General features: G+C 38.7%; 1 protein-coding gene across 4 annotated transcripts; it reads left to right on the top strand.

Annotated features, from left to right (window-relative positions):
• Window positions 1-1,419: 1,419 nt before the first annotated feature.
• LOC105144847 (WD repeat-containing protein 20) lies at window positions 1,420-13,645 on the top strand. Of its 4 annotated transcripts, XM_011054055.2 has the most exons (5): window positions 1,420-2,391; window positions 3,271-3,462; window positions 4,345-5,808; window positions 7,982-8,054; window positions 8,681-13,645. In XM_011054055.2, the coding sequence occupies exons 1-4, from the start codon at window positions 2,122-2,124 to the stop codon at window positions 8,030-8,032; spliced, it is 1,977 nt and encodes a 658-aa protein (XP_011052357.1). In that variant the 5' UTR covers window positions 1,420-2,121; the 3' UTR covers window positions 8,033-8,054; window positions 8,681-13,645. The 4 variants fall into 4 exon arrangements, 3 of the variants coding, with proteins under 3 accessions (XP_011052357.1, XP_087271532.1, XP_011052355.1); XR_015548071.1 differs by having other exon boundaries at window positions 4,345-12,312; window positions 12,388-13,645; XM_087415406.1 differs by lacking the exon at window positions 7,982-8,054.
• Window positions 13,646-14,324: the final 679 nt, after the last annotated feature.

The raw sequence follows: 14,324 nt of genomic DNA, 5'->3' as shown, positions 1-14,324 counted from the left end.
AGAATTAAGATAAATAAGAAAAATTATAAATAACCAAATAAAAATGAAATAATAAAATAATATGATAATAAATAACAATAATAATAATATAATAAAGAAAAATGATAAATAATTGAGAAAAATAGATTACAAAAACTGTAAAGGCGATACTTGATTTAAAAAATTAGAATTTATTATTATAAATGCAAACTAAATTATATTTGAAGAAACTTTTTAATCCATGTTCTGCGTGTAGAATAAAATAATGATCGGTTTAATTAACAGTGATTAGAATTAATTACACATAGTTAAACCTTCTGTGATTGGTTGAAATTACATTAACTATCATAATTCTAAGTATATATATATAATATATAGGATGCGTGCAATTTAAAAAGAGACAGAAGAGAAGATCAGCTAAATTGGAGTCAATCAACGTGTTGGCGAAACTTGCACTTGACTTGATACATCGGCGCGTAACAATTATCTACCTCGTAATTATCTCTGGCGAATTCAATTTTGCGGTGCTCAAGTTTCACGGATGAATTTATCACAAGACGGTGGGCTTTCGATAGGAGAAAACGGAAGAGGGAGAGGGAGAGAGAGAGAGAGAGAGAGAGAGAGAGAGAGAGAGAGAGAAAGAAAGAGAAGGAAAACTTACTTCCATTCGAAAGCGGAATTTGTTCGAAATTGCGCAGAATCTTTTGATACAATTATTGTCCATCCCATCGACGACGTGCGAACGACGACATAGCATAATAAAAAGAGGGTACGAGTGGGGGGGAAGCAGGAAAAAGCGGGCGAAATTAATTGACCCTTCGCTTGCGCTTGTTTACAAAATATCCGGTCCCTAAACAGGGCCCGCACGAGCCGCGGTACCAAAGCGGATGATTGCCAACTTCACTGCGCACGCATCGCAATGACATCGTCAGTGCCATGAAAGGAGCGCAATATCTCGGCGGTAAATGTACTCTTGAAATAAAATGGTCTTTTTTCGGTAAAAATTTTTCTTTGAATTTTTCATGTAATATTTTGCAGCATTTCTATATAATTTAATTACTATTTAGAAAATTTCTCAGATTTTCTTATATAAATTAAAACATTTTTCACAAATGCCGAGAAAGTCCCTATTTTTTTTTAAATTTTTTATATACATTCTAAAATGTTCTAAAATATTCTAAAAATTTTAAAATATGTGGAATAAGATTTCTACAATTTCCGAAAAAAAATTTATAAAAACTAAAGAAAAGCTTCGCTTAAAATTAAAGTAACGTTAGTTAGCAACCGGACCTAAGAAAAGAAAATAATTACGAGGTGTCGTACGAATGATTAGCACAACAATCTTGCAAGAAATAAGTAAGAATTTATATTTCTTGCAAGACTGCTACAAATCTTGAACGCGTCGAAACGATGCACAGGGCGCTACAAAAATCTGGAACAATCCTGGCAACGCGAGTCGCCGCCACCGTTCGGCGAGCGCACTACAAGACAAGCAGCAGTTCATACGGTTTCGGAGAATTCGGAGTAGTATTTTGAGCAATTCCAGCGCCCTTTAAGCCGCGTTCGCGCCGTCCAGTGCCGTCGTGCGAGACGGAAAGGATACAGTGAGAGAAAAAAAAAAAGAGAGAGGACGGAGCCAAGAGTCCAGCCAGGCCAGGCGGCCGGCGAGAAACGTGGAGAAACGTGGAGAAACGTTACGGATTTACGGCAGTCTCTCACACAATTTCCCGGCGTGGCTCTGCCAATCGTGGCCGACCGTACTCGCAGCCGGCCCCACCGGCGGTGGAGCTCGCTTCGCGCGCGTGAAGTTGTCTGCAGACGGAGACGGGCGCACGGACCGTGGTGGGCCGGGGCGAGGGGACTCAGGGGAGCCACTCAGCCGTCTCAGCCACACGCGAGCGCGAGCGACGGCGAGGGAGTCGGGGAGTCGGGCGATCGTACGACGGCGACGCACGCACCACGTACGGACGGTCGGTCGGCCGGACGTTCTGTCGATCGTTCGGACGCTGTCGATCGGTGGTCAACACGTCGGTGTGACGACGACGGGCCAGTAACGAAGGCGGCCTACAAGCGATATTTCCCTGCGTGTCTGATGAGCTCCTCCGCTGCGCCGCTGCTGCTGCTGCTGCTGCTGGTGGTAAGATGGCTGTGCAGCTGGACGGTGGAGGGAAGGAGGACCTGAAAACACAATTCGTCACGCGGGAGGGCACCTACAAGCTGATGACCCTGTCGGAGTACTCGAGACCGAACCGAGTCGGCTATACCAACAGCCAGGGCAGCGCGTCCGTCAGGGTGTCCTTCGTCACGCTGCCGGACCCAGCAGATCCCACGGGTGCGCAGGGCCTCGGTGACCGAATGTGTTTCAATTTCGGCAAGGAGCTCTATGTCTACGTCTATCGCGGTGTCAAGAAGGTGAGCCATAACCCAGCGACGACGGCGATGGTGACGCGCGACACGTCCGGAGTATACCCGAGCCGTCGTCGTTGCGACCTAACCTCGCAAATGTCGAGAGAGACCTCCATCTTTGCGGACTGGCTCGGTTTCGCCGTGCCTCGTCCTCCACGACGACGAACGCAACGTCGAGAACTTCCTCTGGGGTCGACCTGCGTTGAATCGTTGCTGCTTTTTTCTTCCCTCCTTTTTCCCCCTTTTTCCCCCCTTTTTCTTACTCATCAACGAGAGAGCTGATTGTCGTCAGCTCTCTCGTTGACGTTTCTTGTCGAAAGTATATTGAGTAATCACCTAAACGGTATCGCAAATGATACTGCTATCTTAATTCTTACAATTAGTATTTGTTGATAGAATCATTGATTTATGTATAGAAATAAAAAACTGATAGAATTAACTCTCACAGATATTTGAAATCAGCTCTGAAAAGTTTTTGAGATAAGAAAATAGGTCTGTTTTCTATAGCTGCACTAGTATATTTTCTTTGGAATTTAAAGTGAGATATATGTTTTGAATTGCTTTTTGTGGTTAAATAGTATACACTTTAGGAATTTAAAGTGAGATATATGTTTGATATTTGACAAAAGCAAGAAGGAAAATTCTACTGCAGGAATAAGAAGCAGATCTAATGTGAAATAGATGTACATTTGATATTTGACTAAAGCGAGAAAGTTCTTTTGAAGACTAGTGCCGAAATGAAAAATATATCCAATATAATTTAAATAACTTATCGCATATTATTATAGCCATTTCAAATTTTTGTACACTGGGAAGTAAATTATTTATCGACTGAAAGGATTTGGTTGAAGAAACTCGACATGACACACTGATAAAATGTTTCAGGCTGTAGACTTGAACAAACCAGTGGACAAAAAGTTATACAAGGGAACGAATCCAACCTGCCACAATTTTAATCAAACAACAGCAACGGCCGATAGTGCTCCATTGCTGGTAGGATTTTCCACAGGGCAGATACAGTTGATCGATCCGATAAAGAAGGACAGTTCTCAACTCAGCAAATTGTACAATGAAGACGTACGTAAAAGCAAATTTGGCACGAAATCTATTGACAAGTTCCTATAAGTTACCTCAAGGAAAACTTCTCCTCTGCATTTGCTGGAGAGAATCATTTCCTATATTATCTGCTAACTTACGTGGAGATAAATAATCTCTTAGTTCAAACAAAATTCTCTATGCAACTAATATTAAACTGTAGTTTCCTGGCAATGTGTGTAATAGCTATCAACACTTATCCGCTCTTGATGATATGTCTGTGTTATCTTATTGAAACATGATAAACTGAAAAATAAATGCTGGTTCAGGATACCTTACACCATCCGTTACATCCTGCAATGATTGTACTTAATATTTAGCAGCGCATTAACCGGGCTATTCTATACCGGTAGGCCCGCGCACTAATGCAATTATATCTCAATCAAATAATTAAGCTCAACAAGCAACATTACATAACTTTCCGCTGTCTTCTTGTGGCAGAAACAGGCCTTGATGGAACGATGTGCTGTCTATTTTAAATACATTTCGGCCTCAATGAATGTCTGATAATTTACACGCATACAGTCACGCTTTGTAAAACATTTTTAATACTTCAATAATGTTCAATATCATTTTCAAATCATCATTATTATTTCCTTTTTATCTTTGTTTATCAATCATAACATTGAGATTGTAATATAAAAATTTATTTTTTAGTAAGCTTTATATCGCTACAAAATAAGAGAAGCGCTATTTTAATTAGATTAATTTTATGAAATATTTCTTTATAAAATCTTAATAAATAATTTTGGATGCAAAATACGATTAATAAATTCTAAACAGTTTTTCGCGGCACTATTAATTTTGCTTTATTTTAATATGAGAATATTTTTGTTTTTTTTAATGAGAACGTTTATATTTCAGAGGCTGATAGACAAGAGCAAGGTGACATGTATAAAGTGGGTTCCCGGCTCAAACAACCTATTTCTGGTCTCTCATAGCTCCGGTCAGCTGTACCTCTATAATGAAGAGCTGCTTTGTGGCACCACTGCGCCACACTATCAGTCATTCAAGTCGGGTGACGGATACGCCATATATACCTGCAAAACCAAATCCACCAGAAACCCGCTGTACCGATGGGTGATAGGCGCGGAAGGATGTTGTATAAATGAATTCGCCTTCAGTCCGTGTGGCACGAACTTAGCCGTGGTATCACAGGATGGATTTCTGCGTGTTTTTCAATACAACACCATGGAACTGGTTGGCTCAGCAAGGAGCTATTTTGGTGGCTTTTTGTGCGTGTGTTGGTCGCCGGACGGACGTTACGTGGTGGTAGGCGGCGAGGACGATCTGGTGACTATTTGGAGCTTCCACGAGAAGCGGGTGGTGGCGCGAGGGCAAGGCCATCATAGTTGGGTGAGCGTGGTTGCCTTTGATCCATACACAACGTCCTATGGTGATCACGATCCTGACTTTAGCGGTTCGGATGACGAGACGACGATGTCGCACAACAATCATAATCACTTCCACGAGAAGTCGCACCGTCTATCCACGACCTCGCAGAGCGGTGGCGTTCACTCGAATCGTAATTCCTGTAGCTCTGAATTGAGAATGTCGAGCGGTACGTGCTACAGGTTAGGCAGTGTATCGCAGGACACCCAACTGTGCCTATGGGACATCACGGAGGATGTACTGAGGCAACCGGTGTGTTCCAAGCAAAGACCCTCTGCGGCGTGCAGCACTAGCGGCGGTACCTTGTCGTCCTCGGGCACGTTTAATAGTGGCAATGGAGCGGCGACAACGGTGAATCACCATTCGAATTCGAATGCTAAACATAATAATTCAAATAATGTAAACTTCAAGGAGAACGCGAGTGGTAATAATGAGACTAGTAACAATAGCAGTAGCACGAATGCCGCGGTGGCAACCGTTAATTCGCTGACGCAGAGGCTAGCGGGTCTTGGCTTCGGCGAGCGTAAAGGTGATAATCACAAGAGAAACTTTAGCCTCACTATGCGAGGTAGCGGCACAGGTGCAACGGCGACGATGGCCAATAACAGCACGACGACAGTTGTGCAAAATAACGGTGGCGATAAGGCGAGCACCGGCAATTCGACGAGTACGACGAGTAGTAGTCTGAATAACAGTGTCGGTGGGAGTTTAGTAGGTGGGACGGGAAGTAAAAAGGTTAGTTCCGTGATGGACGATCCCATGAGGTTGATAGGGACCGCCTGGTGTCCCAGGTTCGACGAGTGCCCGGTCCTCGAGCCGCTGGTGTGCAAGAAGCTGGCGCACGAGAGACTGACTGAATTAGTATTTAGGGAAGATTGCTTCGTGACGGCGTGTCAGGATGGATACGTGTACACGTGGGCGAGGCCCGGCCACATGGTAGGTCCTCTCACGATAAGCAGCACCCTGCACAGGCCATCACACCATCATAGCAACAACCCTTACACTAGTAATATCAATTCCATGCGATGTAACGACCTCTGATGTAACCCGTTATTTCCAAATCGTTATTTAGCGAGTCCGTCGAGTAGAGTCTGTTGGTCGGATGATCCGAGAATTCTGTACATATATATACGTAGAGTTAGAATTTAAAATGATGTTATCGTGACAAAAGCACAGGAAAATCTTGTAATGCTTTTGGGTAGTCTTCCTTTACCTTCGTGGTGACGGAAGGATATCTTTAAGACAATTGATTATTCTGGTTTGGAAGTATTAGAACAAGATACACTGACGAATTCGGTATTATCTTGCCGGGTGTTTGATATGACGATCGCGTCGCTGTTATTTAAGTTTTATATATTACAATCAGTATATTTAATCTTAGAGAGTCCCTATTTACATTTAAATCTACGACCTTAGGGTACATAATTGCGTTTGAATTCTGTTAGTATTGGGAGGTGCCATCATAGAGAAATGCATTGAGGACTTTTTTTTAATATTTTTCTCTAAGTTTATATTGTGTATATAATTACAGAAGTACATAGACGGACGATACTATGAGTGAACAAGTAATGTAAAATATATATCTGTTTTTTTCGAGAAATCTTGAATCAGAGGACTTTTTTGTATATTAAATATTTTTTTTATCTTTCTACGTATTATGAAAATTTTTCGGACAATCTTTGCGGGATATTTCCTGGACTAGATCACAGATAAATTACATCATTTTTGAATACAGATTATTACTCGAAATGCATGAACATAGATATTTCAAATTAAGTAGTATAGAGCGCGCACATACATTGTGATATTTGTTTTTTTTTTTTTCAGATGCATTAATATAGTTTTAATTAATATTATTTTTTTGCGGGAAACAGAGGAGCTTTAACTTATCTTCTACTTAGATGTCAATTCTATAATATTTGGTTAGTGCATGCGCTGCAAATAAAAAAAACTACTCACAGTATGTGCTTAAAGTTCATTCATAGTATAGGCTGTCGTTGATATCTATGCCTAATGATGGTCTGGTCAAGATTTATTCTCGCGATGAATATTGCAGAAAATTTACGCGAGCTATAGGATAGAGATCGACTACCGATATATTTATGTTTTTGGTTTGCATCCTCGAGAGCAATGTTGTTTAAACCCTATGAGGTCTCGTGACAGGGCAGGCCCCTTTATTGAAGAAAATCTTCTTTCTATCTTCTGTAAAGTGTTATCTAGCTTTAGCCGATCATTAAATAGAAAAGTCAACGAAAAATAATTATTTAGCCAAACTGTCGTCTCTCAAGCTTATGATACGAGATGCGAGAAACACTTAATCCTTTGTTGAAAACAATGAATTTTGCCTTGTTGTACAATAAAGCGAAAATTTGAATGAACGATCGCTGCTTGCTTCCCGCTTGTTGAAATTTTGTTCAATCAAGTACAATGCAGAAGCTCCAGGGAGAACGACCGGGAGAGTCTTTTATGCGACACGTACATACATATGTATGATGACACATGTAAGACGATGTTTATTTACAGTCTGCCAAGAACATCGCATGTCTTCTTTTCTTTTTTTTTCTTTTTTACATTATATACTACAGGTTCCGATATTAGGGCTCGAATAGTGTTTCCTGGGCGTTTTGCATAGAGCATTTGTATCACGAGAATATCCCACACTCTCACCTTTTCATTTAACGGCTTTGACCAAAAGTATCAGGGACAGCCTCATTAAATTGCGATCAGTTAAACGCTAGCCAGCGTTTGCGAAGTAGAACTAGAAATACCATAACACAATTATCGAGTGTTCAAAAGAATGTTTTAATCACTGCTATTAATTTATTGTATTACGCTGAGAACAGCGTGATGTATATAATTTAATGAAAGCGAGTCTTTCACGCTTTTGGCAAACGCTGCGAAAAATACCTGACTAATTACGGAGTAGTTCGCGATGAAATTCATTACAGGTGCGTTGCTTCTTTTTCTAGCGTGATTATAATTTTAATAGTGCGACTTATAATTTGAAATAGCGCATCTTTTATCATTTTTAATCGGATGATGCTTGCGCTTATTTCTCAAGGCCGATAAAGCATTAATTCCTTTTTCTCACTTTTGATTGATCGGAAAGATTAATGTTCTGTACCACGCTTTGGCTGATGCAAGAGAATATCGTGGATGAGACTTCCCTGAGTTATCGCATGGTACGTATGACTTATCATTTTCCGTTCTATTTTGCTTTATTTACCGCTTGAACGGACTTGTCATGAAAGTAGAATAGTGTACACGCTCGAAATCATTTACACACGTTCTTGTCGAGATACTTCTCGGCAGCGCTTCTGAATTTTATATCACAATTTGCACTATATCTCTTTGCTCTCACGCATTCTCTTTCTCTTACCAGATCTGCATTATTCCCGAAAAGTTTTCGCAAGGTAGGAAAGTAAGAATTATACATGTTCGGACTGTTTAAACTATTCATGAATCATGTTTAACACTATTGAACGAATTTCTTGATCTTAATGGAAGTATAAGTTATTTGTCTTAATCAAAATATATATTCCTAAACAATTAGAAATTGATTCTTAATATAAAATACTAAATTATTAAAAATTGATTTATTGAAATTCTTTTTTTTTTTTAGTTCTTTGCTCATTCAACTGTGATGAATTGTCCATCAAAAAGAAACCTCTGGCTTGGGATCATAAAAGATGCGTGAAATGCTTCTTGGGAATAACGCGTGTTTTTATTAGATGACTTAGATGATCAGAAGCGCGTTATTCGTATCGCCGTGTATCAACGATGTGGTTCGCGTTGTCTCTAATTTCAGCCAGGGATCAGCCAGGTCGGCGGTGCCGCTCTCCACGTGGTCAGTCCGGTAGAAGGCGGTGGTACCATAGTATAGCCAGAGCCGGATACCGACACCGGTCTACCACGAGGTCACCAGGAACCGCAGGGATCGTCGCGGGCGTCCGAGGCACAACTCCAGCAGGCGTACGCACGCCGACGTCATCTATACTACGTCTGGCCGAGCGAGAGCTACTCCGGTACGGTTTGAGCGAGCGGTTCGAATTCATCGTCGAAGAAGCGGACGAATTGAAATGGAAATCCATGAGGGATTTGTCTCAGCGAGATTGGATGTTTAATCTCGGATATCGGATCTTAAAATTTGCATGGTTCGTTCTCTGGACCTTTCGATATTGACGTCTTGATGTCGCCGTACTTGTTTCTACTATTTAAATTTATTATTTATGTATCTTTAAAAAGGGGATAAATGGAGAAAGCAAATTGATTAATTTAATCATTTAGATAATATTGCAACAAAAGCTGATAAAAAATTAATTAATTTTGATAGTTCTAGTGTTAATCCTCAACAGCAATATAGATCATTTAGAGCCGAAGCAAAAATTTTAGATGACTATAAAGTCTGTGTATTGATATTATAAGATTCTAAATTGTAGATTCTAAAAAAAACATTAAATTTTTCTCTATCATTCGCCTTACGGCAGAGGTTCACATGCGTTCTGTTTTAAACAGGACGCATTAGAACTAATAATAAGATGTAGTTTTCATAGCTGCAGTTGAGGATTAACAACATCTGATTGGCAGATTTTAATTTCGAGCAAGAGATTCTTATTCCTTTTTATTTATTTAAAATCGTTTTATTAAAAGGATAGAATGAGAGGAAAGAAAAACAGACAGGAGGATGAAATTAATATCCGATTTCGAAGATTAGATAGCCAAGCTCACAAGGATCCCTTTATGAACTTCTTTCGATTCGCTTACGTTTTGCAACTCGCGTGCGGCTTAACGCTTAAAGACACATACACACATACGCTTTCGTTTCGGTATAAGCCGCTCTTCCGGTGCATATCATTTCCTCTTCCTCATTCTTTCCTTTCCTCGACAGCGTCGCGGCGACGACGACAACGACGTTACGCGATCTCGTGGCCTCTCTTTCTCGGGGAGGCCCGCGAATCGGAAGCAGTTTGTGTATACATGTACATACGTACATGTGTGTATGCCCGATGATCGTGATTGATGCATTGTACCATTCCAAATAAAATTTTGCGGTAATGTATGCGTCTCAGCTTGTGGGACACGCGGTGGGTTCTGGCAGTACAGAGCGCCTTTTCGTGTATTTATTATTTGAAGCGTTGAAATTTATATAGACCTAAGCCACGAAGAGAGTTCTAGGACAAGAATGGATAGTCTATATATTCTAATAGGCCATATATAAGTAACTCGCTCTAACTTTTGCTCATTGCGATGCCATAGATCGAATTGCTCGAATACGTTTACACATTCATTAGAAACAATGTCCTAACGTTTTACACGTTCCTCCTTTCCATCACTTGGACAGCCGCAGAAATAGCTAGAGAACATTCCTCGATATAAGCTATTTTAACTTTTCATTAGAAATTGTGACTTGGGTCTCTATCATTCTCAGTGCTTCATTTCGGTCGATTACTTCGAAGAAGATATTCCACAAGGCGATACTAGCTTTTAATTTAACATATAAATACGTAGGATTTACATTACATGGAACACAAAGTACGACACTTTAATTTACGTTATTGTAGATCAGCTGTCCATTTTTAACAGCTTATTTCATTGATTAGCTTTAAACGAGCATTCCTGCGCAATTCAGGGATTAAGTATCTATTGTTATCATATTCTTCGGCTTTTATACGCGACGACGAGGCACTTTAATACAAAAAGTTATTTATTACTGCTCTGCGCAGTAATTCATCGCAGCACCGTTTAATTAAATTTTATTCACCTCTGATAAAAGATTCGATGCAAAAAGGGGCTGTAGGTGAACCATCGGAAACTTACGTTTCGTTAAAAAGGAATCTATGGAAAAACAAAAAAAAACAAAAAAAAATCGATAATGCTCTCTAAAAAAGTGTAAATTCCATACACGTGTCTATAAAGTACAAAAGGATATTGACAGAGAATATTTTTTCTATACTCTCCTTTTTCAGATAAATGAGATATCATTTAGCTTTTCCAAAAAGGTTTCCGTCATCTGTAGTACCTGCAGCTTTTTTACATCAAGCCTGAATTCTTTAATGTTCTAATGTAACGACACCATGTTCCGTGACATACCACGTATGCATCAGAAAATCTATTTGGGATACTGATATATCGCACCGATAAGAAAACCGATTCGAGAAGACTTTTCGTTTCGGTATTTTATACGCTCTCGTATGGTGGGTTTACCTTGCTCCGAAAAGCACGATGACATCGTATTATATTATTCTAACAAGTGCAAGCTCGTTAAAGGTATGCTGTGATATGTGTGCTACTATATGACGACACTTGATAATCCAAGCGATGAAGATTACTTCCAAAGATCACTCCGCCGTGCACCGAATCGGACCTGCGAACGACACCGCTGATTAGTTTCTTACTTACTATAGGCAACAAACGAAGCCGGCCTGCGACACATCAGACCTACTATTTCATCTAACGATTCTGCGAGGAAAGAGACGGATGAACTTGAACGAATTGAAATTTCGCATCTGATCTCTCAGAGATTTTTAATCTTCCATTGTTTCTTTTTATTTATAATGACGCAATTAAACTACGAAGGAACAAAAAGTTACGTACGTAATAGTAATGCCGAGTTATGTATAAATCTTTTTTCCTATCTTATAAAAAATTAGAAGTAGGAAAGAACGATTTTACTGAAATATCTAAAAATTTAGCTAGATTCAGATCTGAAAATAATTCTGTTTGAATTAATGATTAAAATAATTATGTACTTTTTAAAACTTTTGAAATGAATCTCTCTCACTCTCAAAGATTAAAAATTGAGCCATTCTTTTTCAAGACTCAATTTTCATTCCTTAAAATGAGATTCTATTCCAAAGAGTTTAGAGAATAGGATATTTATAAATTTGTTCAGCACAGATCATCACAGATTTCAGCAACATTGCAATAACATTATAAACGTTGCAAGTTTCTTACTGGATGTATGGGAATCGATTACTAAAACTTTTTACAGCATTGTTATCAATATTTAAGCGTTCTACGTAATTATTTTAACAATTTAATAAAATTATTTTTAGATTTATATCTAATTATATTTTCACTTAAGTAAAACTGTTCTTTCCGTGCAGAAAATTCAATAGTCACATTTCCGACATGAAAAATTCATCGCTTCATAAAGAACCTACTGATTCCTTCAAGTTTATCCTTCCTCGCGGAGAAGACCGCGATCTACAAAGTTCCTATTTCATAAGCTAAACGGCGAGATTCCGCGATCGACGATGGATTTTCCGGTGGGGAATACGTCTTCGGTCTCTGCATAGGACGGACAAAAAGCTCGCCTTCCAACGAGGCTGAATAGGTTTTCGGATTCTGCATGGTGAACGCGTGCGTGAAGAGACGGATCTTGACAATGTGTGTTCAAAGCGACTGCAAGGCTCGCGATTTCGTATCTTCCGGGCATGGGTATGGTCGAGTTCTTATTCGGGAGTCTGCGGCGTTCTTAATAGAAAAAATATGTCTGTGTTTAATTGATTTCAGAGATTGGTGGAACTGTTTCGACGACACCGGGTTTCTCCTGGACCCGCGATCGACGTTCTCACCATCATTTAAAAGGAAAACTTTCTCCTCGTCCGAGACGTATCGAGACGAAAATAATGCGAATAATCGCGATATCGTAAATCATGTTAATAATGAGTCACGCCATTCTGTAATAAGTCACAGGTGACACTCACGAACAATTTAATAACTACTTCGCCACCCAAAGTACCGCTGACAGAAGATATGTGGTTTATTACTTAAAGCAGTAAGCCATATCCAAAACAATTATAATATATTATATAATTTCGAAGAACTCTGTAATACACGTATATTATTTCTTCACATCCTAAAACGATTAACATTACTCTTACAGAAATTCAACTTAATATTGAGTTCAATCAGTTTTTAATGCTGACAGGTAATAATTATTTATCTTCAGTATTAAAAGCACCGATAACAATAATTCTTTTAATGCTTTTAATACTCAAAATAAATAGTTGATCTATCTTTTAATATTAAATTTCTATAAAGGTATTAAAATATTGTAATATTTCAAGGCAAAAAGAATTTTTATTCATGTATTGAAACTGTTATTTTTATCGAAAGAAATGGTGCTTTCAGAACAAAAAGATAATTCTGGATAGCGTGTTGAAAGTGATAATATTTTCTGAATCTTTTGTCAGAGGTATTTTTGGATGGTGAAAAAATGCCCGTGTTTAATTTACTTTGGGCTCGGATCAACCAGTGTTATTTCGCGGCTTGGAAATAGGAGGACAGATGTTCCATATTTTATCATACGACACTTCCTTCCGCTTTCACGCCTGCGGGATGATTTTCTCGGTTGTTCCCGCATCTCTCGAGATTATCGAATTATGTACAAACGTAACGACATTTACATTGCACAGCCGGTCGACGCAATTGCGCGTTTATTGTCCGCAATTTCCGCGGGGAAGGACACGACGAAAGGATGTAAAAAGAAAATCGCGATCGCGATTGCGTGAGAGAGCGTGCTTAATTCGGATATACAAATGTATGATAGCAGCGACTGGTCCAGCTGATTGTAACATCCTCAACGCACCGACGAGTAACCGAGTCTAGCATCTCTCCGGTAATTTTTTATGAGACCTTTCCACGCAAAGAGCTTTATGGCATCGCGTCAGATCTGTACTGTAACTTCTCGGCGCATTTCTCTTTGTTTGTTTATAAGCGTGTACATTCTTTGTAATTGTAAATTAAAAAAAGACATTTCATTGTTAAACGCTTGAATAACTTTTTACCCTGCCTTCGATTGTTTTCCCTCATCTTACACATTAAATGAATCTTTGTTCATAGCTGAAATATTTAGAATTATCAATGCGACTGTACAAAGTATTCTATTTTTATCTCATTGATTTTGAGTTAATTGTTAAAATCTCCTTAGAGAAAAATACTGTAAATATTAATCCTGGTCGATATTCAAAATTTCCTTAGTTGGTATCAATATTTGCGAGTCCAATGTATTTTAAATTGCTATCTTTGTTTAAAGATTAACGTAACTGAACGAATTTTTTTATTTTAAAGGCCAAAAATTCGGAGAATAAGGTTAAATATGTAACTTATATATATATATATATATAAAATTATGTGAAGTTGTGAAAAAAATTGTTATAAATAATTTCTTATAACATGGTTGAAGGAAATGTTCACTGGATTCTCGAGTACCGATTAAAGAAATTTTGGAGCAAATATTGATCAGGGTTAATACTCACAATATTTTTCTTTAAAAGGATTTTAATAAACTCAAAACGAAGAAGATAAAAAATAAAACACTTTGTACAGTCGCACTGCTAATTTCTAAATTTTTATCGAACTTTTTGAACAAAGATTTAATTAATTTGGTCACATTAGTTAATGATTAATTACTTATTTTTATGAATAACAGTGTTTTTAATATTCAA

Source organism: Acromyrmex echinatior, chromosome 18, assembly GCF_024713525.1.
Source record: "Acromyrmex echinatior isolate Ae372 chromosome 18, ASM2471352v2, whole genome shotgun sequence".
Taxonomy (NCBI): Eukaryota; Metazoa; Arthropoda; class Insecta; order Hymenoptera; family Formicidae; genus Acromyrmex; species Acromyrmex echinatior.
This window is presented reverse-complemented; position numbering and strand designations above follow the sequence as displayed.